Raw genomic sequence first — 26,566 nt, forward strand, 5'->3', positions numbered from 1 at the left:
GGTCAAAAAGGGTATAAATCATATAGTAATGTATAAAGTATATTATAATCATGATAATGGTTTTGTGGCATTCTAAACTAGATTTTATGAATTGTAAATAGTTTTTCGTCTAATCTAAAACAGCTGGAATGTAAAATAGTTATCCCACTCGGACATGGTGTGTCAGTGTTAGATCACCCTCTGGCCTCCGGCCATCGGGGTGATCTTACACTGACACACCGCGTCATCGTGGGATAACTATTAAAGAAAAGAGAATGATGGGCAAAAATGTAAAGAATACAGAAAAAATGATTCAAGAAGTAGAGAATGATTGGCAAAAATGTAAAGAATAGAGTAAAATGACTTCAAGAAGTTAAAAATACGGAGTTTATGGTTCCCTTATTAGACCCTCGTATAGTTATCAATATTGAAGCGGTTTTTCCGAAATTCGTAATAGGATCAAAATAAAAGTACAGAAACCCCCAAATTATGATATTTGTTGATTATGTAATATTAATTACGCAAAGTACACATAATTACTTTTAATTTCAAACGAAAATTGCCGTGTTGTTGTTAATTATGTGGACATCAACCACCACTCCATGACTAGCTGCTAGTTATAAAATTATTTGAAAAAGTCAATGTTTATTTTTTTCTGACTCTTTAAATATTTGATATAACATGCCATAGTCCTTATCTATAATTTGTGGTATTTAATTTAAAAAAATCAAAGAGGTCTAACTACATCCGACCCGTATAAAACCTCTCACATGTCAGACAGCAACACCCATGCGCACAGTATCCAGAGCCCGCATAATGTATATCCTAATATGCATTGGTCTCCTTATGACGAATCATGTAAGTAAACGTATACTTCTACATTTTTAAATCATCACTTAAATGATTTTACGTTATAAAATTATTTTCTTCTAAAATTGTGTTTTTTTTCTATGCATGCTACAAAGCCTCGGTCTCTAAAATAATTGGTGAAATATAAATACTTAAAGCTTAAATATTCTCTCTTGAATTTTTAAAGGAAAATAAGATCAATATTTCAAAAGATCAAATATTTTAGATTATCTCCCATGGAAACTTATTAACAAGGTATTGTAATTTTAACAAATATTTTACTTTATATAACATGTTTTAATTCAAACTGATGTCTGATTCTCATGAATATACTTTTTAGACGAAAAAATGTATGAACGCTTAGTTTTAGACATTTTTTATAGCAATTCAGAAATTACTTCCTCTCACCTTTTGAATGACAATTAAAATAACAAAATTTATACATTTTTTTTACAAAGCTTATTTAATAATAATAAAAAAAATATACATATACACAATTGTAAGAAGGCAGTGAGAACTGTGGATTTTGGACATAAGTTGATTTAAATTTTAAACAAGTTGAACAGTTTGGGTTATAAATTAAATTGCAGTTAGGTCAGAAGTTTGATTAAACTGCAAGGTGGAAAGATGCACTAACAATCCATTTTCACTGAACTAATACACATTTTTGTTTAAGGGCCAGGTGCAGCCCGTCCCCGGGTGCGGGATTTTCTCGCTGTGTTGAAGACCCATTGGTGGCCTTCTGCTGTTTTTTGCTGTGTGGTCGGGTTGTTGTCTCTTTGACACATTCCCCATTTCCATTCTCAATTCTAAGTCACAGTAAACAGATTTACAAAATGTATGTACAGCTAAGAATTACATCGATCATACATGTAGGTCTCGAGGGTGGTTTTTAACGACATTGACTACCCATGAGGATCTTGCACGGTCATATATACATGTAGGTGTTTTCTATTTACGTAATAGTTATTGAAAAACTGGTCATTATCGTGATATATGGACTGCCCAAAGGACAGTGGTATTGACTAAGACAGGGATAATGACTAAGTCGTAGTCAAAACCACTGTCTTATGGGCAGTCCATGAATCACGATAATGACCAGTTCTTCAATAACTAATATGTTTATTTCATTGAGGAACCATGTTTTTACAACTTCTCATCAATTAAAAATGTTCAAAGCAAACTCGAGTTATTGTACGATTGCTATAGCAAAGAGTTAAGATCAGTGGTAGTAATACATGTAACTATAAGTCACTGTCATTCATCTAAGTGCAATTTTGCAGTATATGAATACTAAATAAAGTTTTCTATAATTTTATAATTTACTAAAATATATGGTAAACAATTCAACAACTTTAATATAAAATTGAAAACAGAAAAAAAAGTTTTATTCAAGGGACTTCTCTCTAAACAGAGAAACCACGCCCCACCGGTCATTAACAGAGAAACCACGCCTAACCGGTCATTAACATGTACAAGTCCGTTACCGACCGTTTTTTTTTTTTTGGTCCGTTTTGTTCTGTTAATGACCGATGGAATTTATTACTCAAGATTTTAATATGAGGTGCTTCTTTCACTTTGTAAACAACACCGATGAAAATGATGAGTTTTAATACTACAAAGTAGTAAGGGGAATTCTGACCTCCACAATATACTATCATTATGATTATTATTTTTATTATACAGGTTGCGGCTCGATCAGGTAAGAACATTTTTAATTATTTCACAGAAAATAAAAAAGAAAGAAAAGTTTGCTGACATATTTCAATTCACTTATTTAGTTCCTTTTTTAAATTAAAAAAAAAAAATCAGATACAAAATTCCTCTTACGATTATCATTACATACTATATAACTTTTTGCCTTTGTCCTTAGTTCGTAGTAACTTTGAAATTGCTCTCGCCGCGATATAGCTTTTTTTGGCTGAGACGGCGTAAAGTAAACAGCTATTATCATCCTTAGTCCGTGGTGCTATAGAAGATGAATTAAATGATATATAAATGAATATCATCTGAATAAAATATATGAAATATCGATAGATTAGAATAGTGACCAGTATTTGAAATTGATATGGACTAATAATATGAATAGAAATCTATAATGTAAATTGTAAATATTGAACCGAAAAATCTGTTATATTTATGTCATGGTGTGCGGATTTTCTCATTAGATGCTAAGTAACGCAATATATTTAGAAAGTGTGAAAACATACATTGATTTTTTTGAGGGACCATAGAAATACAAAACCGAGACAGCAACATACACACCAATATACATATACGTATATATAACCGATCAGGCCGTTAATTTCTCTTTTGAATTGTTTCAAAAGTTTGTTTTATTCCGGTAATAACTTTCTAAACGGTATGGATTGTGATCGTTGTTTAACGCCGTTTGGTACAATATAGTTGTCTACATCCTCGACCTTTGGTCTTTGGCGGAAAGTGGGCTTATTGAAAATTATATCACATCTTAGTTTTTTTGACGTTTTCAATCAATTTTTTTTTTTTTTTAATTTAACATTTAAAGGTTTGGGGAAGATCTGGATTTGGAATACTTTTTTTTCATCTGCTTGACCACAATATTGTTTTTTCATCAATTTGGGGATCAGAATAACAAAACATAACTCCCCTCCTGAAGTTAAACGGTCTTTCCCTAAGTAATATTTTGCAAATTGAAAAACTCATTTCCATTTGTGGCACTATTTGAATCCCATACGAATCAATGCAGTTTACTAGTTCAAAATTATATTGTCTATTTTAACTTTCATTTTGATTCACTGACAAAAAAATATTCCATGTTACTGATATTTTGTCGTTTCGAAAATTCTTTCTGTTAGTTGAATTTTGTCATTTCGATAAGTTATTTTCATTCTACAAGATTTTTTTTCACTGCGATAATTTACTTTCATTCTACTTGAGTTTTGCCGTTTCGATAACTTATATTCATTTTACTTGAATTTTGTCATTTCGATAACTTATTTTCATTCTACATGATTTTTCTCACTGCGATAACTTATTTTCATTCTACTTGAATTTTGCCATTTCGATAACTTATTTTCATTTTACTTGAATGCTGTAATTTCTAACACTTTTTTTCATTGTACTTGAGTTTTGTCATTTCGACAACTCATTTTCATTCTACTACAGTACTTGAAATTTGTCATTTTGACAACTTATTTTCATTCTACTTTAGTACTTGAATACTGTCATTTCGATAACGTATTTTCATTTTAAGCACTATTTGAAATTTGTCATTTCGGTAATTAACTCTCATTCTTAGCACTACTTGAATTTTTGTCATTTCGATAATTTCATTTTCAGCCCTACATAAGATGTGTGATATTCCTGTAGACATTGTGTTTGTACTTGACACGTCCGCCAGCATAGGACCAATTAATTTTGCCAAACAAATCAACTTTATACACGATGTTGTTGATATGTTAAACATCGGACCCGGGACAAGACAGAGTCGAGTAGCTGCTGTTTCGTTCAGTAGCAATGTGGTATTCGAGTTCGGCTTCACTGATGACCAGAATAAAGTGGATGTCCTGAATGCCGTTGACAAAATAAATTATGTATCCGGATCGTCGACTAAAACCTACGCGGGCTTGGCATACGTCCATAAAACAGTTTTTGCAACTGGTAATGGCGAGAGGCCCGGCATAGCGAATGTTGTAGTAGTCCTAACTGACGGCAACACAAACCCTGGCCATGCTCCAATAACTGGTCTGGAAGGGAAACAATTCACTCAAACTGAAGCGTCTAATATAAGAAGCCTACCAGCGTACGTTTTTGCCATAGGAATTGGAAGTGGGGTGGATAAAACCGAGATAAACGGGATAGCATCCACACCATCGGACACATTCAGTATTTTAGTTGATTCCTATGACGTCCTCGATACATCAGTTATCAAGAACACAGTTTTAACCAGGGTTTGTGAAGGTTAGTGCACCTAATTAATTCTTTGTTTGACAAGTATTGACAATTACTAGTCTGATATTGTATTGTTATCATTAACGGGTGCACTGCATGCCTTATGTGGGTTTTATGTTTTAGGCTGACTCAATAAATTTAAATATCAAATTTTAAATTGCATAACAGTCAAGACACATTTAGCCATGGCAAGGACTTGATAACGTTTTTTAAGGCAGTTTTCTGTATTGAAGATTATAACGAAAGCTACCTTTATTGTAAATTTGTAATTTATAAACAATTCTTGTATTATTACTTCTCATTTAGCATAAAACTTACAAATTTAATCCACATTGATTCTTTTAAAAAATATTTTCCCTAATCAATCACTCTCTGATACTTTTTTTATATAATGCTCAGTAATATACAACTTTTATTTATTTTAGTTGTACCTCCACCTGCTCCACCAGCTCCAACAAAGCCACCACAGAGAGACGACCCAGGTAACTAAAGTATATCATTAAAAAGAAAACAAATGATCTTATGAATATGCACACGTCACATAGTATCTTGAGTGACCTTCACGTGGTACGCTCTAACTTCTTTGAATATGATAAAATAAAATGTCCATTTTTAATTAGGACATTTTCCACTCAAGTCACTACATATAGCGCTATTCTTTAAATAATAACAAAGTACTGACTACTGGGCAGATGGAAGGTACTATAGTTCACGATCAGCAGTATCCGCACAGAGGCGGATAAACGTGTATATGGTAATGGTAAATTTAACTGCTGTCACATATCTATCAATAAACAGCAAGTTTATTCAGAAAACCCACAAACAATCAAAACTACATGAGCATTAGAAATTGTCTGGCATATATATTCAACGAAGATCTTCTTTACGGATTAAGTTAACTCGTAAATTAAGTAGTTCTGTCACAACAGGGAAAATGTATTTTAGAACATCGAATGACTTTTGCAATGTTTTTGATTTATCTCAAGTTTAATCCGTGATTTTTTCAGCATGCTTCAAGAAAAAAGCTGATGTATTTTTCATTGTGGATACATCATCCAGTTTGAACTTATTTGAAAATGTTAAAAAGGAACTTAATTTTGTGGGAGATGTAATAGATGCTTTTGACGTTGGATCTGATCAGGTGAGGGTAGGAATGATGACCTTCAGTAATGACCCGGAAATGTTATTCCAACTAGACGATTTCAAAACAAAAGAGGAAATCGCTAAAGTACTAATGGAGATGAATGCCAATGATTGGAAGGGAGGTAATACGTATATGGATAAAGCTCTGAGACTTTTAATGAAAGAAGGACTATCAACGTCACACGGCAGCCGTTATGGTGTTCCACAGATAGCCGTAATAATCACTGACGGGAGAGCGACAGATCGAAAGGAGTTTGAAAAGGCAGTCAATGAGTTACGGCAAACAAATTATTTAGTATTTGCAATAGGTATGTCATATATTAATTAGTCCTTTTTTCATGTAGTTCACTGCTTTTGTCTCGAAGCCTGTATTTATTTTTTTGTAATTTTTGCCGTTTTAGACTAAAGGTCAACATATCGTCCATAAATAGACAGGCGGCTACACGGTACGTATAGAATATATATGATTTCAAGTAATTAGTACCATTCCACTAGGAATAGTTGATTCCAAGGTTAACACATTATTTTTTCTCTATAATGCAAAAGAGAGGCGAGAGATACCAAAGGGACATTCAAACTCATAAGTCGAAAATTAACAGACAACGTCTTGGCAAAAAAAGAAAGACCAAAACACAAACAACAGTACACAAGAAACAACATATATTAAAACTAAAGACTGACTATATTAGAAAGTTATTTTCTGCTAACCAATGCTCACGTGAGATCTGAAATTCAGTGCGGTAAGTTTCAAAAGAGAGATAACTCAATAACCTACTGTATAATTTCATAGTAAATTAAAATATCAAGTCATTTTTTTCTGAAGATCAGTCAGAATGGTTAGAATCATTATCCATTTCATGATATATACCAATAAGGTAATTAGTTAGCTATATATGATTTTTTTCCCCGGATGATCATATTTCTATACATTCCATGATTATAAAATTAACAGCACAGGAAGTCACAATGAGATATAGAAAATTAATGTCATATCAAATCAATGTTGTTTTTTTTTTAATTTCTACTTGAAAATACAACTTAAACCGATTCATTTATCTCGCAGGTGTTGGACCTGACCGTGATCCTGTTGAGTTGAAGAAAATTGCGTCTGACTCATCACGTGTTTATGAAGTAGAAAATGTACAAAGTTTGCAAGCAATTAGACAGGAATTGGTAGTCAAGTTGTGCGAACAAGGTATTTACTATATAAATTGCTCTTGATGTTTTGAGGACGAAAAAAAATCCATCATAGAAACACTGTGCCAAAGACGTCAAGATACTCTACTATTCATATGATACAAATTGAAGATCACAACTCTTTAAACTTGTTTAAAGAGTAACTAATAAACATACATAAAACCAGTTCCTTCATTTATATTTCATTAGATTGATTGATTGATTGGTACGTTTAACACTATTGGCCATTTGTGTCTGTCTGTTTTTATCGATGTAATGGCCATTTGTGTCTATCTGTTTTTATCGATGTAATGGCCATTTGTGTCTGTCTGTTTTTATCGATGTAATGGCCATTTGTGTCTATCTGTTTTTATTGATGTAATGGCCATTTGTGTCTGTCTGTTTTTATCGATGAAGGAAGCTTGAGTGCCCGTAGAGAATCGGTACCTTCGGTGAAACAGTTTTTTTATTTGAATTTCTCATTAAATACACATGCGATTGCTTAGTCTTTGTTACCACTGCATATTTTTTGTAAATTACAGGTGACCAGCCAGCACCACCCGTAGTGAGTAAGTATCAAATACAAGCATTATTAATGTTATTTATCTTGCAACTAGCATACTTCTTGTTGAGTTTATTAACCTAATATAGTATAAACAAAGTGATATTTCCTGCAATGCCAATATCATGTCACGTCATTTTTCTGCACTATCTGGGGTTCGTTAATGAATAGAAATTAATAAATTTTTGTCTTTACATCTTGATAACTGTACTTGAAGCCATTATCAGCTGCATTATAAAACAAGGTTATAAAGGCATCCTCTAAAAAGGGGCATTTGTTATAACCCTTGGGGTTCAGACAATTTGTAATGATATCAAGAGCAACAAGTTATTTTTTTCAGCGTGTGAAGGGGCACAGGCAGATGTAATCTTTGTTGCAGATAGCTCTAGGAGTATTGGATCTGCAGCATTTAACGAACTGAAAAAGTTTGCTGTGGATGTAGTGAAGAGGTTCACTGTCAGTCCAAGTGATATACAAGTGGGCCTCATTATATTTGGAAACGATACCAACTTTGAATTTACCTTAGGTTCGTACAGAGACCAGGACGAAGTACTTAAGGCTTTATCTAATGTAAAGTACTTACAGGGTATGCAGTTGACGTACACAAACAAAGCTTTAAATCTATTGACTCAACAAGGCTTCTCTAACCTTAATGGCGGACGAGGTGGGAAGATTCCAAAAATTGCCATTTTGATAACGGATGGTGAACCAACAGACATTGAAGCAACACGCATAGCAGCAGAGAAAGGAAAACAAGAAGGGATCATCATTTTTGCAATAGGTAATTATACATTAATTTTTTACATGTTTTAGGACGACCAAGTATTGTTCATGTTATTTAATGTATTGCAGTATAATTGATTGTTTTTATATCATAATTATTTGGTATTTTTTGTCTCTGCATTTCTTAAATTTCTTCGTTTGAGGAGTTTTACATTATGAGGTTCATACGAAACGAGATGTGACTGTCTTTCAATTTTACAATATTTTTTCCATAAATTTTTCATAAAAACTACTGACAGTACTATTGATGCACCTTGTCTTGTAACTTAATTCAAATGATCTTACCTCCTATATTTTTCTGGTATTATGATTGGTTAAAAGCAACCGCGAGGTGACCGTGTATATTTCATATGGGGTTAGTAGGCGAGGAATAATTCAATACACCGTTAGAAGTGGTGTTAAGTCCCTTTATGAAAACAGCGCCGTGTTGAGGAAACAGATGAAGAAATTGATGATGAACGATTGAAATAAAATCATAAATTCGTATCTTTTAAATATGAGGCGGTTATTTTATTTTATGAATATGGTGTAACATTGTGATCCCGGTTTTAGGAACACACGTGTGGATTCTCTTTTTATTATTAAATAGATAATATTAACACACTATGTCTTACTAAAACTTTCAGTTCTATTATAATTGTGAAGAAATAATTGATGTTCCTGTTTATTAAATATTAAAATAAATATTTTTGTCTGACGGAAGTGAAATCTCATTTACAAATAAAAACAAAACACAAAAAAATATTATCGTTGCATGATTTTATTTCATTTAATGGCATTATAGTTTTGTAAATTTTATTGTAGGCGTTGGGCAATACATTGATCAGACTGGATTAGACATCATGGCCTCTTCTCCGACTGAAACTCATTCTTTCGCAGTTGACAACTATGCAGCTTTATCATCTATTGAAGAATCCTTAGCAGAAAAGACGTGCACAGGTACTATTTTCCGTATTTCCTTTTAGCAGAAAAGACTATTCTATATTTGATAAATTTTATAAAGATCTTTTTATTGCATGGTAATATAAATCACTATGTATATACTTTTGATTAATTTTAATCCCCAAAACCCACTTTTTCAACTAAATTTCTTTATCCTTCTGCATATCGGTTTTACCTTTGTCTATTATATGACCTCAGATCTTTCCTAAACTCAAATCACGACTTGATTACCGTATTAAAAACGTTGATCCAAATAATGTTGACCCGCATTTATCACCAAAGTCACAATTTTTTACCGGACATCACGTTTTATCCGTATTCGAATCCTTCCACAATTGCGTCTAGCCAGTTAAATACGAAAAACATAATCAATATACACTGATGATGTTTATCACCAGTAGAGTCAAATGATACAGAAACGACAAGGAGAATATCGGATTTTTTTGGTAATAATAACCCTAAACACATATAAAACACAAGCTATACACGAGACCGCAAAACTCCAATAAAAACCTAGCTATACACGAGACCGCAAAACTCCAATAAAAACCTTTAATGTATATATATGTATGTGTTATGCATAATGGTCTCAGTTGAAGTATTTATATCACATGAAAAACCTAAGTTCGATATCATTATCTTTCATCTTTACATTACCAGAAGTCCAAAACTATTGTAATTGTGAAAAGTTTATTGCCTTTATTTTAGCTGGAAGGAAAACAAAACAAGGATGAACATGCAACTGATGAAATGACATAGGTAATTTACTATGACACATGTTATAAAATTAAAAAAAAGAAGGTTCTTTTTCGAATTATTTTGTTCTTTAAATTCACTGAAAATATAACATTGTACTATGCATTTTTAGTCATCAGAAGAAAGGCTTTCAGAAAAAAGAAATATTAGCCATACATTGATGAAACAATTTGACTGTGTCGTTTTATATACCCCGAAAATCTTCAGTCCGGACTGAATCTGTATGATCTGTTACAGCTACAGTATTTTATCAACTTCTGACAGATTTAATTGCCAAACAGTTGAGGTTTTGGTTTCACATCTGATAACAGTTCACTTAGAAAAGACAATGACCTTAGTTTAAGAGGAAAGAATTTTTATTATCAAAATAGATATGCACTGAATATTCACACATAATGATTTGTTTTTGTTACATCATTTCCACTGATGTCCAATATATGGAATGTCTTTAGGATTAGGGTATTTGGATCTAGCTAAATCCAAAACACACTTTGGCATAATTTCCCGTCGGTGATAAACTACCCATTCACCACCTCCTATATTTGACTTTCTGTTCATGTACTCCTCAGTATACCATACCCCTAAATTGTCCATTATTTTCCAAAAACGTTTGTAAATTTCCTTTCTTATTCCTGAATTTTCTGGTGAAGGTAACTGTCCTTGACCAATCCATGGTCAAAAAGGGACACTTTCCCTGGTTTCCGACAGTTCCTTGGGGTTCATCTACTCCTCCACTCGATGCTGATATTTCTTGTTGCATTTCACCTACCATTGTGGTACTAACACACAATTGTTGATAAGAACATCTTGCTGTTTTGTGTTTTCTTTTTCTTTTCAAAGGAACGTCTTTTACTTCTGTAAAAGTAAGGAAATATTGATTACTTACAATTAAATGGATAATGTTTCAAGTTAAAATTATGAAAAAATTACTGAATCTTTTTTCATAAATTGCAAACAGAAAATGCATTTCAAATAAAGAACATGATGATCCATTAAATATATTTTTTATTTTATCTAAATTATCAGTTCATTTATGAAAAAAGATAAAAATTGCAAAATATACACATTACCTGCTATAACATCTTTCCAGTCTTGATCTTCTATAAATTTAGTTATCTGATCTTTTTGGAATTTTGAGACATTTAGCTTCATTTCAAATCTGGCAGCCATCTTGAATGATTCTTGATTCAGGTTGTACAAAGGAAATATGATATTCTATGTTGATCACATGATACGAGTATGATGTGAATAAAAATATGAAAATGATTGGTTGAACTTTATTTCAAATTTCAATTTGAAAAAAGGCGGACTTTTGTTAAAAAGATGTAAACTTCACCAGTGGCTTCAATCTGTAGTCATGGATGAACATTTAAGGTCTCCATTATGTGATATCACTAATGGACTAAAATTGAAAAATGTGTCATGTCGAAAGCGTTTGGTAGATGGTACTCCAAAAAATTATTCATATGACAGAAAAGTTAGGAAAACTATTGAATTTCACTTTGACTCAACACAACAGAAGGAAGAATTTGATAGAAAATTTGATCAGGCTAAAAAAACGCTAAAGGTTAACTCAAATACAGAATTATTCAACTGTTTGATGGATTTAAATAGGATGACATCAAAATCATCAGAAAAAATGGAGAGACAAGAAAAACAAGAAACTGTGGACAGCTCTTCTTCCATATGACAATGATCATGAAGAAAAGCCAGACATGAACATAAATCCAAATGAATTGTTTGTTTGTACATATTCTCAGATTCAGGAGCTTTTGAAAATTCGCAATCAGTATCAGAATCTGGAAATTGTAAACTACGAGAACTGTGGACATGTTGCGAGACTAACATTATTATCCCAGGATCTTTACCAACGGTATCTTTTATGGAGCTTTTCGCAACATTTACATGGTGATTACTATGTAAACCATAAGATATTTCATGCTTATATGTGTAACGGAATTCTCCAAATTCAGTATGAAAGATTTTCTGACTTTAATGGATTAGGAATTCCAGGTAAAAGATTCCGGAACAAAATTGCAGAGATATATGGTGAATCTGTAAAATAATACAGGGATATGTCAATTATTGATGCTATAGCAGAAGAAAAGGCTAAAACCATACCATTCAGCAATGTGGAAAATGTGCAGATGAACTGTAATTCTGTAGATATTATGACAGATGCCCGACATGCATGTCGTAAGAATAGCTTCAATTCGGATATTACTGCCCTCGGTCAAATAACTCACAAAGTACTCAGTTACCAACATGTTACTAAGAGACTTGAAAGGTGCTCACAAAAACATGAACTTTATGGAACAAAGAAGCTTTATGAAGACTTAGAATCAAAGACTGTTAATGTGCGTTGTCATAGCCATGACAGAAACTCATCCATAAGTTCCTTCATAGAGAAAGACAAACCCAATGTCACAGACTGCCTTGACACATGGCATGCTGAAAAAGAAGTAAGGAAAGCTATAACAAAAGTAGCAAAAGGTGCAAAAAAAAAAACAAAACCATGGAGTATTATGGCATAGAGAGTTGGCAGATAAAGTGGCAGGGGTAAAGACCCATACATACTGGGCAATGAAAAATTGTGAAGGATCAACTCAGAGATTCATTGCATCACTTGACAATATTGTAAACCATTACCAGAACAACCATCAATGGTGCAATCAAACTTCACGTTGTAAAACTGAACCTTATTATACATTATCCCGAACTATGATAAGAGATGACATTGCAGCTGGACTTCTGAAAAAGGCTATAAAGTCCTTGTATATGTATAAAAAGCCAGAGAAATATATACATTGTTTACATACGCATTATATCCAAAGTTTTCACAATACACTTCTGTTATATGTTGACAAAAGGGTTCATTATGGAGAAAAAACTTATGAAATCAGAACGGGCTTAGGGGTTTTGGATTGGAATGAACACGTTGCTCGTCCAGTGTCATCTGAGAAAGTTTTCCGTCGTGCCGCACAAACACGTAATCTTGCACCTTAGAGGGTTCTAAAACCTAAAACATATTCATTTGTGAGAAATTTATGGGATATTTATTGCAACTTTCTTACGGGTGACATTCAACCTTTTAATATCTGTGATAATATTCAGGAAAACAATGTTGAAGATGATAGCATATTTCAGGACAGTGAGGATAGTGAAAATGAGGAATCTGACGATGATATTTAATTGTGATTTATTCTTTTGTATGTATTTATTTCCAGAGTGCAATTATTTGTATAAATTGAAGTTTTATTTTTATTTTATTTTTGTATTTGTCCTAGTACAACACATGTAAAATATGGTCTATAAGCCAATGAAACTTTCAAAAAGCATGATGGATGTGTCCACTTCTAATATACACACATATGAAAGAAGTATTGAATAAAACTACGTTGTCGTGATTACAAATCAACAAGATCAATTGAAATGAAGTTACATGTAAAGATATGGAAACATTAAAAATTGTATACACACTTTATATTGTGACCTTCATTATACATTCTTTACCTAATGACATTTCAAGTGTTTGTAACAAAAGTAAAACAAGGCTAGGCATCTGCAAGTCATCAGCTTCTTGTTGTCAAATATATGGTCATAAATTCATTGATAAAGAGAAACTATACAGTGGCTTTCCTCATCACCAAACTGATCAAAAAGCGGTGTACTTTTGAAGTTAAGCCCGAAGTACACCTCTTTTTGATCAGTTTGGTGATGAGGAAAGCCACTGTATGGTTTCTCTTATCAATGAATTTATGACCATATATTTGACAACAAGAAGCTTTTGTTCCACATATAACGCTTCGGAAAAACAACAGAAGTTGTAAAAAAGATCATTTCTGCAGTTAAGTTTAATTTTTTTCCAGATAAAAAGACAATCCTTTCTTACAGAGAGTTAGATGGCAATTTAAAATGATAACTTGGGTTTATGTTATATCATCATTATTTAAATCCATATATTCAGGACTCAGGAATATCCGTTAATTTTTATAAATTTTAAATATGAAAGATTTAACTGCAGAAATGATCTTTTTTACAACTTCTGTTGTTTTTCCGAAGCGTTATATGTGGAACAAAGGCCTCTAATTTAGTTTAAAAATCGCTCTAATTATTTTAAAAGACTTGTTTTATAACTATTTATGAATTTAGGTGCCATAAAGACCCATCGATTTTTACAATTACAGATTTCAAATGTTATAGACGTCAACATAAATTCATATCGTATATCTTTGTGTTTTAACAATTATAATAATCAATTTGACTGAATTATTTCTCTTTGGACGTTGAAGTTGATATTACCTAAATGTTTTACTCTATAGATATAAGAAGATATGGTATGAGTGCCAATGAGACAACTCTCCATCCAAGTCATAATTTGTAAAAGTAAACCATTACAGGTCAAAGTACGGTCTTCAACATAAATGGAGCATTGGCTTACACAGAACAGCAAGCTATAAAGGGCCCCAAAAAATTACTAGTGTAAAACCATTCAAACGGGAAAACCAACGGTCTAATCTATATAAAAAACGAGAAACGAGAACCATTTATGAACTACATCAACAAACGACAACCACAGAACATCAGGTTCCTGACTTAGGACAGGTGCAAACAAATGCAGCGGATTTAAACGTTTTAATAGGTACTAACCTTCACCCTTACCTGAAACAATAGACTAAGTGTAACATCACAACATAGAAAGACATTCTATAAAATATCAATTGAAATGGCTTAACTCAATCAAAAGATATACTAGTACATGTATTTGTAATGGCAACAATCGTTATAACTCTTCCTTCAATTGCAAATCAAGGAATAGGTAACAAACAGGTAACTGTTTATCCCGTTCAAATTGTTTAAATTTATTTTGGGAATAGCTAGTGAGGATTTCATGATTCACAAAACCAAAAACACTTTTCTGAATTTCATGTGCAATATACACTCTCAAATGGTTTTATGTATTGAAAGGTGATGTGATTCTTCTCTCTCAATCGCATTTCTTCATATCCGTGTTTGAAATCGTCCTGTATTTTAAAGTAATTACGGAATAATCCGTAAAGAGATATTGACCAGCATAAACTACTTTAGTTAAGATATCCATGTTATAATGTTACTTATTTTCTTTTCTTTCAGACAGTATCATAACCAAGTAAGCAGTGTACCTCAAATGAATGTGAATGAAAAACAGTTAATGTATTTTTCCCTTTATTTTTACACAAAATTGTTCATTAAAGCATGCAGCATTGATTACGTTGTTGATGCTTTGGCTTTTTAAAAGAAAAGTAATATGATTTTTTATCATATCCGAACAAGATCATTTTGATAGTGATCATCCTTGCAATGTCATGGCACACCAAGCAGTTGATATATGACCATAACGCTGTGGTGATAAATCGGGGTCATCTGAAGTCACTATAGTAATCCGTTCCGTAAGGTCAAGGATCAGTAAATAAACTAGTCCATAGATTTTTTTTTAATTTAGAACTCAATTAGATATTGAAAATATACATCAGAAAATGTAAAAAAAAGTATATGTCAACGACTTATATTTTCAAGAAAAATCCATTTTTAAAATGGTCCGAGAGGGAACTAAATTACATTGAATATATAGGGTAAATCTATATTTTTCTTCTACAATTTTTGGTTTCTGGTATAAATCACGAGAACCGCTCCATAGAATTTTTTTTTAAATTGATATTTTTTTCCTCTTTGTCTTACGAATTAGATGATATTAAAAAAAAATATGGTCACCGACTTCGTTTTCCCTGTAGAAGCGATAAATTTGACTGTTGACAGAACCAGGGTGTAAATAGATGATAAAATGAAATTGAGAAACATTGGCTTTTGCCGACAAACCTCGGAAAAATTAGTTGCATCTTTACGTAGATTGTTTGGTATACATCTGTCATTTGAAATGAATATGAGGCTCAACATTTTTCCTATTCTTAAGTAGTAATACCAACTTATATATGGTACATACATCGTAATATACTTTGCTCATTATCATCAAAGCCTATGGTGACTTTTATTCGTTTTCATCCCCATCCTTTGGTGTCTAATATGGATAGTTTTGTTCTTGTTGAGAATACTATAGCACATCCCCTTATATTTATGTGGATTTGCTTTGATTGTTTTTCCTTTAGTTTTATTAGCTTCAACCAAGCATTTGGTTTTCTCTAATTTGACATATTGGTATTGCTGACCTTCTATATAAAAATAAGAAGATGTGGTATGATTAAATTGCCAATGAAACAACTCTCCACAAGAAACAAAATGACATAGAAGTTAACAACTATAGTTCCCCGTATGGCCTTCAACAGGGAGCAAAACCCGTACCGCGTAGTCATTCATAAAAGGCCCTGAAATGACGAATGTAAAAACAGTTCAAACAAAAAAAATAATCTAGATTTAGAGAGGTTTACTCAAATGCACGTTCATCTAATTTGCGTCAGAAGTTGTTCAGATACGTAACAGCCATATTCCTTCTCCATTGCTTTCAACTACTTTGAAAAACTTTCTCAAAATTGGGGATTAACCGTTATGTGTAGTATGTGGACTTGCGCTGTTTTATTTTTGTCAGATGACGGAAATTCCAAAAGAAAATTTTAACACTCCTATTCAGAATGCAAACAGAATTGTTGAAAACTGAACCTGGATACAATGGTTTGGAGTTTGAAAATTGATACAATGAATCGATAATAAATTTTATTGGTACAAGATATAATTTAGATAAAAGATGTACTGACAGCCGAATTCTTGTAAAGTCTTTACGAAATGGATGCTATCCCATCGAAGTCCTGAAATATACATTTATGTTATATTTATACACAATACTCAAATAAAAAAAATCAATTGGTCATTGGTTGAAAGTTTCACCGTGAAAGACAATGTACCCGGTCATCATGTTTTGCTTTACTCTTCTAAAATATTTACAATATTCAATGAAAAAGTTCAATATATCGAACAATGGATTTCAATTATGTATCAAGCATAGAATGAAATTCAAAACAGTGTGGCTGTGGCCATTGATTGACACATTAAATTCATCCATTGACTGGGACAATTTAGGTGAACGTTTGTATGTAACGACCACTGCTCACTATGTACGTTTTAAAGACACTTAAACTATGGGGTCACCAAAGGTTCTCAACACCTTAATAAAGTAATTCGAAAAACTAATCAGAAATAACACGATGTTTTGATTTATATCAATTATATAAATCAAAACATATAGGTTATTACTGATTAATTTTTTTAATTATTTTATAATTAAAGGCGTTAAGAAACCTTTGGTGACCCCACAGTTTACATGTCTATCGTAGGTACGTCGTGAACAGTGGTCGTTACAGACAAACGTTCACGTAAATTGTCCCAGTCAATGGATGAATTTAATGTGTCAATCAATGGCCACAGCCACACTGTTTTGAATTTCATTCTATCACTGCATATCAAGTGATACTTGTGCTTTTTACGTATAGGTATGTATGACATAACGTTGCCTTGACGAATAAATATACAAATGGATAATATTTTAAGGTACACACGAAAGTAAGATGGAATGAAAATACGTTTCAATACGTTAAGAGTAATCAAGTGTACTAAAATTTGACTTTCAGTACTATGAAATCATATAATTGTTTGGACGGAAACATACTTAAATTTGTCTTCTTATTCATTTTGACACAACACTAAAGAAGAATGCCATGACATTATACAAATCATTTTATTTATAGCTCACATATATCTTCTTATGGATTTCTTTGTCCTGCAGCTGCAATGAAAATGTCAAATATTATCAATGAATTATGTTGAATTTTTCTGTTCATATGATCTATTACATTGATTTTGTCAGAGAGAAAATCAACTAAGGAACACCTTTGGTATACTGAATTAAACTTATATCTTGATAAAAATTTCTTTTTGTCTAGTAACATTCTCTTTAATTGTAATAAAATTTCATTGTATGCCAAAGCAACTAGTTAACGTACTGTTAATACCACATTTAATGGACAGTCAATGTGAAAGAGACGTTATAAATGCCATGCAAAATTTCAACATATAAATGCAAATATTTCTTTTCATTTCTTAATAATGGATGCAATTTGTAACAAAACGTACGAAGCAGTCATTTTAGTAATGATTTTATGTCAACACTTATAAATGCAATAACTCTTTCAATTTTGTGTAGGCAAAGTTACGAGTGTTATTTGAAATTAAGATAATAAGTAACGTTTAAATCTAACTATTTGTAATCCAAGGATGTTGACTGTGGATAATTCAAAATTTCGTTGATTCTTTGGTAATATGAAAACCACGAATGTAAATGTTTATTGTTGTACAAGTTGTAAAAATGTGTACAAAGTTTTAGAAATGCACGAAATCTATGAAATAATGTATCTGCAAAATAATAGTTTTTGTCTGCAATCCAGGAAAATTTGTAGCCATGAAAATAGATGAATTTACAGTAATACTTGAACGTGAAGAAATATTTGACCGAAATGGACCAATGGATAGAAAAGCGACATAACATTTCAAAACATATCAACATCTTTTATTTAAGCATCATACGTATGTCTGACAGGTGAATTACAGCATAAGTTATGTGTAAGGTGTGTCACTTTTCCGTGCGTCCTGATAACGCATGACGTACCTGTACATGTCCTATTAGCCAAAGAACCTTCTATTGACGACAAAGCAGCAAAACTATTAACAGAAAACGAATACATTGAGGTAGGACTGGATGCCATTATGTCCAGCTCATTCTGGTCAATGTAAGGTCCAACTCCTACAAAAAATAGAATTCAATTGTGTTAATCGATTTGTATAGATTCTGAAATTCTCTTTTATTGTTCAACTGGTTCTGAAAAATACACTGCCAACTTTTGGCTCAAATATCTTTCAAATCATATAACAAAGAGTACCGTGAAAGACGTGAGGACAAGACTAGGCCCTTCAGAATATCTGTTAAGTAGCTTAGACTTAGGTTCAATTTACCACGGATATTTAAACAAAAGTCTTTCAATCTTTGCTTAAATTCATAGTATCACGGCTAAATGATTTTACTTAAAGGTTCTAACAATATCATTATTTATTAATACCAAAAACGCCAAATAATGTGAAATTTGGAGACGGCGACTTTCACAAGTTATGTAAGAATTTATCCCAAAAAATACAAAAATTTGACTTCGTAAACCAAAACAAATATTTTTTTATACGTGAAACTATATTTTTTTCTTTCGGATAAACTTTTTTTTCTTTTGGATACAGATATCCTGCGATGCAAAATACAAGGGAAATAAGCCCTAGCTCAAATCTAATTAAATATTTCATGATCAACTAAATTACTGTATACTGATTGTACAGATTTTTGTTTCTCCATTCTAAATACATTGTTTTTTAATGACCTTCAAACATTATAGATCTTACCTATTGAGAACATCATAATTCCTTGCTGTTTAGCCTTAATAGCCAAAGTTCTGGTCAGTGTTGGTTGTCTCGATGACCCATCCGTAATAACGATAGCTATTTTAGGTACCCTATTTCCTCTTCCTCCAAAATTAGGTGTAAACGCAAATTTATTGAGTATTTCCAAAGCCTTATGGGTATTTGTATTTCCGGTACTGTATGGCATGCTTGAGATGGCTTTTATCACTTCATCCTTATCATTAAACGTATTCAGTCGAAACTGGAATTCAGCATCATTAGCAAAAGTGATAAGACCTATCTTAGTGTTGTTTGGACCGATGGTAAATCTGTTTACCACAGATTTCGCAAACTCCTTAAGGTTATTGAAGGCAGTGATACCTATGCTTGTTGAACTATCAGCTATAAAGATGATGTCAGCAATCGCTCCTTGGCAAGCTGTTGGATAAATAGCATTTCATTCAAGTATTATGTATGGAAAACATATGGTAATTGGTTTCAGAAAATCTAGATTGATAACTTAGCCAAAAAAGCACGATTTGACCTGCCAGCCACGCCCAACTTATAACTCAAAATATAGGTAAACACATATTATTAAGTCCAAAGAAATGCTCATGTGTTACAAATTGTCATTGTTAAGCTGATTTTAAAATACAAGGTAATTCTGTTGAGTGATATTAGCAAAATAAAGCAACAAATATTTGGTTCATGTCATGGGGTAAACCGTTATATATACATTATGTATATGTATTGTCCCTTTTTTTAATATATATTATTGTTCATAGTATTATCAAATGGACACATCGTTATAAGGCTATACTTCCCTAAGTTTGAACCATATATAAAAAATGGGAAAACATATTGGTATATGAGTAATAAAACTGTTCTGGAAAGAATTGACAAATCAAGATGAAATTGGAAATGTTATAGTATCAGTGCAAAACATCGGAAACTTAGGAGAGCTAAATAATAACACTAACAGTACCAATTTTTCTGCACCAGATGCGCATTTCGACAATACATGTCTCTTCAGTGATGCTCGTGGCCAAAATATGTAAAATCCAAAGCTTATATAAAAACTGAAGAGCTATGATGCAAAAGTATAGCCAAATCCTTGAAAGGAATCAGAGCTTTGCATAAGGGAGATACATTCCTTAATTTATAATAATTTTTAACATTTTGTAACAGCAAATGTAATAACACAAAACGTCACGAAAAAAAGCATATTTAGAAATCAGCGTAAACGTTTGAGTTATATTTATATATTTTTGGTAGTTTACTTTACCATGAGCACATATCATCTTATATCTACATTAATGGCAATTATCACGATAACTTACTGATTGGCTTTGGTGGTTCTGGTCGATCTCCTGAAATATATAAATAAAAAACATGAAAAATTTAGAAATATACGCTCTCACTGTGTCGGCTGTTCTTCCAATATGCCTCTTGCCCAAAACTAGACTATAGCCCTTACCTTTGTTTACAAGACAATAGCGCTGAACATATTCCTAATCGGTACTCCACAAGATCAAAAGAACAAAGTAAAACCTGCCACTGAACAAAACATGTTCACTTAAATACAAAAAGCAGCAACACACGTGCATATCAGTTGTTTAACCGGTCCCTTTTTTCTACGTTAAGTATAATATGATGTAGTAAATTGTTGTACAGGTTAACTTTAAATAACCATGACATGGGAATTAAGGTTAAAAAAAATATTGTTCTCTATCGTGGCAAACTATTTGATTGAGTTTCACAATTAGCATAATGAAAAATAAAAGAAAAAATTTACAACAACTATCAAATACAATACTAAAGTATGATGTAGTTTTTGAATACCTGGACACAGCTGAGTGATTAACTTCTTCCGTATCTCAACCAAGCCATCAATATTTTCCACTTCAAGTACATATGACGGATCGGATGCAATGCGTTGTAGTTCTGTGGGATCTCGGTTTGGGCCAACACCTAGAAGAAAATAATTGGAATAGATTAATTGATTAAGAGTTGTAGTTTGTAACCCGGATTTGTTTTTTCTCAATCAGTTGATGAATTTCGAACAGCGGTATACTACTGTTGCTTCTATATAGCATGATGTCCTATAAAAGGTGTAGTTACAAATGTGTCAAAACAGTAGAACTTTAGAATAACTCACAATAAACATTACTTTTTTTTTTTATCAAAATGGAACCAACACGATTAACTAATAGTCGGTGTTGTTCTTGGAAGTGACTGTTCCCATTTCGTATTGTACATAGAATATAAAAATCAATTTACTTAGAAACATATGTCTCACTGTGGCTATATTTTGGATTGAAATGGTAACAATTCAAGCATACCTATAGCAAACACAATGAAGTTCATCCTGCGTAATTCTACCAGCATCTTCTCTGTTTCTCTTGGATTTGTTGATTGCCCATCAGTGATAACAATTGTTATTTGTGGCACATTATTTCGGCTCCCTTGTGTTGCCACAAGACCATCTGACATAAGAAGTTTCAGTGCTTTGTCTAAATATGTGTCCCCACCACGCCATGGAATATATTTCAGTAACGAAGCAATCTGTTCCTTTGTTTTGAAGTCATTCAACTGGAACAACATTCTCGGGTCGCTGCTGAATGTCATCATTCCAACTCTGACGTCATCGCGTCCTACCTCAAGTTGGTCAATCACAGAGGCGACAAAGTTAAGTTCCTTTTGGAAATTTTGATGTCGATGCAAACTAGAAGACTCGTCAACAACGAAAAAGACATCTGCTTTCGTCTGCTTACATTCTGTTGATTTGAGCACAAATAATAATTAGAATAGTAAGTCTCAAAAGAATCTGCATAAGGGTTAAATTAGCCCCCTCCCAATGTTTGTATTGTCAATATAGAATCGCTATTTCAGTCGACTTTTGTATTAGGCCAGACAATAACAATAACCTTACTTATACTCTGTTGGTAATTATTTAAAATTCTTAGTTGTTTTACCAATCTTAGTTTTTGAAGTGAAAACTCGAAAGTGACTCTCTAATCAAAAGTGTTTTTGGTTCAGACACAACCACGATTTATTAGTTCTAACGTGTCAATGAACACTTACCTTCTATTTTCTGTGGTAATGCTACAATAAACAAAAATCATGTGTTTAAATTATAACATTATAAACATGTTTTCGGGACTAAATATATATATTTCCCAGAGAAGTATTTTGATTATTTTTTTTAATATTTCATAGTACGACGCGCACATTTTATAGATTTCACCGTTTAGTTTTATGCCGAAGATACGCCTAAATGGCACATAGTTTCCTTAGAAAAAAATGTTTGTTAATAAAAGAAATGTAAATTTATCAAATAAAAATCCCTTTTTCATTTTGCTATTGTTTAACGTCAAGTTTTAACTTTTTCGATGCATCGGACGATAACATATTCATCAACTACAAATATTTTTTACATGTACTTTCTGCTTGCTTGGCAATGGACAGCAAAACACAACGCAACTTTTAAACACTATTTCAAGTTGTTAGTACTAATCAATTTTCAGACTTATTCATTGCTTTAAATTCAGTACAGTTAAGAACATTATATTGCATTGAAATATGTTTTTTCAGTCCCTGATGAAGTTGTTATTATACAAAATAAAGCATACTACCAAATTGTCTTAAAGTCTTATGAGATGTACTAGACAGACTGCAACCCATTTGTCTGAATATCCTGAATTAAAAACAAGAACATATCAACACTTAACAAAGTTTTCAAATTCAGCATTTCGGGTATTGTTTCAAACAAAACTTCCGTTTAACAATAAAAGTCATCCACTTCTATTAGATATATTTCTAATGCAGACATTGCGTTGCAAGTAATACATGTATATACATTTATATTACACCAATCTAACAATTGATCATAAATGTGGTATAATACTTACATCCGCAAACCTTTTGAAGTACTGATCTCTTAACAAAATTGGAATTAAGGTCATCAAAATTGTTAACAAAAAGACTATACGATTCTGCAGGTTTGCTGGCCATCCCTCTCACTTCATTCTCATCAACGTCATTACCGATCCCTATAGCAAAGAGGTTGGCTGGAAGACCTCTAACTCGTGCAGCTTGTGTTTGTGTCAGTTTCTTACCAACATCCCTCGTGAAATTGTCATAATGTCCTGGATTAGTCACACCATCAGTAAGAATAACAACAACATTTGGGACATTTGGGCGTTCACCGTTACCAAGAGCGTAAATGGTGTCATGGGCGTATTCCAGTCCAAGATACATCCGGGTCGCGTCACCTGCAACGTATGTAATGTTATTCACCGCAGCCAAAACACTTTTCTTACTCTGGGAGTCAGAAAAGCCAAATTCCGGAAACAATCTACTGCTAAATGACACAGCCGCCGCTCTGCTTTGTTGATCTCCTGGTCCAATGTCCCATAGACTAACGATGTCGTGTATAAACTTAATTTGTAGCTTAAAATGTTTGTACCATAAACTTGATGATGTATCTACTATAAATGCTATATCTACAGGATCACAAACTTTAAGTTCGTCGACAGCTGGAGTGGTCATCGCTATTTAAAATTGTAAAAGAACAATTAAAATGAAAATTCAAATTGAAGGTCATTTCGAATAGCTTTTTATTCAACACTAAAAGTTATTATTGGTTGAAGAAGGTTTACTATCGTCACCCTTACATTGCTTTTATTTTATTTAAGTTACAACTTTTTCACAATGACGATTTAAGGTGGTACCCAACACCTTGACTAAAATTAATTTGGCTCGTTTAATTTTCATAAATTTTTTATAAAATATTTACTTGGACCCTTGAAAATAATATAAAAATTTCAGAAAACTTTAACCAATCCCTTTCTCGGAATAAAAACTGGTTGGATAGAAATCAGTTTAACAAACACTAATTTTGATCATTGAGAAGCTTAATATTTCTTTAAACTATACAAGTGATTAAAACGCTTAGCTGATTTTTCAGAGTTATCTCCCTGTAGTGGTAGGTACCACCTTAACGAGAAACATTTCTTTCTTACAGAAAACAAATAGTAATAAATTAAGAAATTATGGGTATTGTCTTTTTTCGGAAACTCTATATAAACATTCTAATTATGTACGCATTACTCACAAATAAGAAGTTGATTTTTCAAATATTGTGGCATCGAGCATCACTAAAGATGCTGAAGAGACACTGATTGTCGAAAAGCGCATATAGTGCAGAAAAAGTACCATTTATGTTAAAACAACATTATTACAAGTAGTATGAATAAACAATAGAAATGTTCACATCAGATCATATATCAACATAGATTAATATTGTACTTTTTGTTCTCGTTTAACATTTTTAAGTAATACGAATAAAAAAAATAGAAGTATATTCAAAGAGAGAAACTAAAACCCATCAGTTAGCGAAAAAAAGGGCAATGGCAATTCCGAAAATGCCGTTTCAACCAATCTAGACAAATTAGATATTACATTTAACTACACATAAAATAAAGTTTTAGAAAATGACATCAACAGTAACCGGGTTGGGTCTGATTGATGTAAAAGTGTAAGCAGTTCCAACTCCATAAGTGGCCAACACCGTTGTGCCAACGGCTTGAAAAGTGTTGAGGTTAGCTTGTTCTAATGATGTCACAATAAAGGAAAAGAGGAATTAAACAGTGAAGGTGCAACAATTGGAACACATTAGACTGATTAGTAGTCGTCTGGGAAAAAAATATTCCACAAATATTGATACAAGCATTTTCGCCGTCTTTGAAAGTAAAACATCAATTGCTAAACAAAGCGATTCTTTGAATCAAAAAGCGAACAAAATAACTGATTGAGAAAAATTACGCACTAGTCATTGTTTTACATGAGTGTGTTAATTATACGTTTACTTACCAAGCAAACATGGAACCTGCGAAAAAAATTACATATTTTTGGTATATATTCAAACTTTTTTTTCATATTCAGATACTTAAAAAATGTTTGGTCTTTAGTTAGAATTTAACTAAGTTGAAATATCCAATACACAGAAAAATAATAGGAAGCAATGAAATGCACACTGAATATGTTTTTGTCGTCTTATTGATCTTAACACTTAATAAGTTTAAAGTTTATAATGAACATACTAAATGGCAATTATATATACGCGTTGTTTTACGTCGCGTTCCAATATACAATTGAAAGTTGACTATCTTAATAGTGATTACATGTACAGTCTTGATATCTTGATCTACCGCCTCTCAAGGTAAGATTAGATGACGATTAATTGCATATGCTTGGTTAACATTTATGGAAGATATAATCATGTTTAAGCCTAGTTTGTTAACAAGTGACGAAAAATTCACCTGAGCGCTCTACAGAAAAACAACGTTTCAAAATTATTTTTAAACAGTTATTTTAGAATTCTTCTTTTCATGGCTACATGAAAATTTGAGCACTCGCTCAAGGTGTGATTTAATAATATTCTTGTACGTAATTGATCAACGAATCATCGATTTGAACTCTTTAAAATATCGGACAAACATATACAGACAAAGTTAATATGTATAAGAATACTGAAAAAAATCTAAACGCTATACAGAGGAATAGAGTGCAAATACTGCCAAATAGTATTTCCAAATGATTGTGTTTTTACATAAAGTAAAAAAAATAGTTACCACACATAAACAGATGATTAAACGCTCCATGTTCCAACACTGAGAAGTTGTCGTCTAAATCATCAAATTGACAAAATACAAAAGTTACAAGTTGTCAATCGCCTTCTTTTAAAATTATTGAGAAATAACCGGATAAGAAATGATGAACGTTGGTGTTAGATATGAGTTATCAATAAGTGGACAGGGACAACGATTTCCGATTTTATTGTTGAGTATGACTATCGATTTTAAATGTTTTGTCAAATTGAAGCTCAGTAGTCAGCACTTCTGTGATGACATTAATTATCTGTGATATTGTCACAATCGTAGATTAACTGTAAATAAAAAAAATCAAAATTGAAAGATGTCCTGCGGTAGGTATAGAGTGCCTTAACTGTATTGTCAA

General features: G+C 32.2%; 2 protein-coding genes across 3 annotated transcripts; one reads left to right on the top strand and one right to left on the bottom strand.

The window, feature by feature from the left end:
- The first annotated feature begins 700 nt into the window (after nucleotides 1-700).
- Nucleotides 701-15,370, top strand: LOC143076060 (collagen alpha-6(VI) chain-like). Its single transcript, XM_076251690.1, has 11 exons — nucleotides 701-837; nucleotides 2,515-2,530; nucleotides 4,150-4,770; nucleotides 5,187-5,243; nucleotides 5,769-6,212; nucleotides 6,968-7,099; nucleotides 7,623-7,649; nucleotides 7,983-8,423; nucleotides 9,230-9,364; nucleotides 10,076-10,126; nucleotides 15,257-15,370. Exons 1-10 carry the CDS (start codon nucleotides 769-771, stop codon nucleotides 10,099-10,101), a joined length of 1,968 nt encoding a protein of 655 aa, XP_076107805.1. The 5' UTR covers nucleotides 701-768; the 3' UTR covers nucleotides 10,102-10,126; nucleotides 15,257-15,370.
- Nucleotides 15,371-16,814: 1,444 nt separating this feature from the next.
- Nucleotides 16,815-26,322, bottom strand: LOC143076061 (collagen alpha-6(VI) chain-like). Of its 2 annotated transcripts, none has more exons than XM_076251692.1 (11): nucleotides 26,182-26,322; nucleotides 25,421-25,436; nucleotides 23,458-24,099; nucleotides 22,631-22,651; nucleotides 21,889-22,323; nucleotides 21,389-21,517; nucleotides 20,887-20,916; nucleotides 19,550-19,984; nucleotides 18,774-18,908; nucleotides 17,862-17,894; nucleotides 16,815-16,920 (listed from the first exon to the last, which is right to left on the bottom strand). In XM_076251692.1, the coding sequence occupies exons 1-10, from the start codon at nucleotides 26,209-26,211 to the stop codon at nucleotides 17,872-17,874; spliced, it is 1,896 nt and encodes a 631-aa protein (XP_076107807.1). In that variant the 5' UTR covers nucleotides 26,212-26,322; the 3' UTR covers nucleotides 16,815-16,920; nucleotides 17,862-17,871. The 2 variants fall into 2 exon arrangements, with proteins under 2 accessions (XP_076107807.1, XP_076107806.1); XM_076251691.1 differs by having other exon boundaries at nucleotides 17,843-17,894.
- Nucleotides 26,323-26,566: the final 244 nt, after the last annotated feature.

This window comes from Mytilus galloprovincialis, chromosome 5, assembly GCF_965363235.1.
Source record: "Mytilus galloprovincialis chromosome 5, xbMytGall1.hap1.1, whole genome shotgun sequence".
NCBI classification, from domain to species: Eukaryota; Metazoa; Mollusca; class Bivalvia; order Mytilida; family Mytilidae; genus Mytilus; species Mytilus galloprovincialis.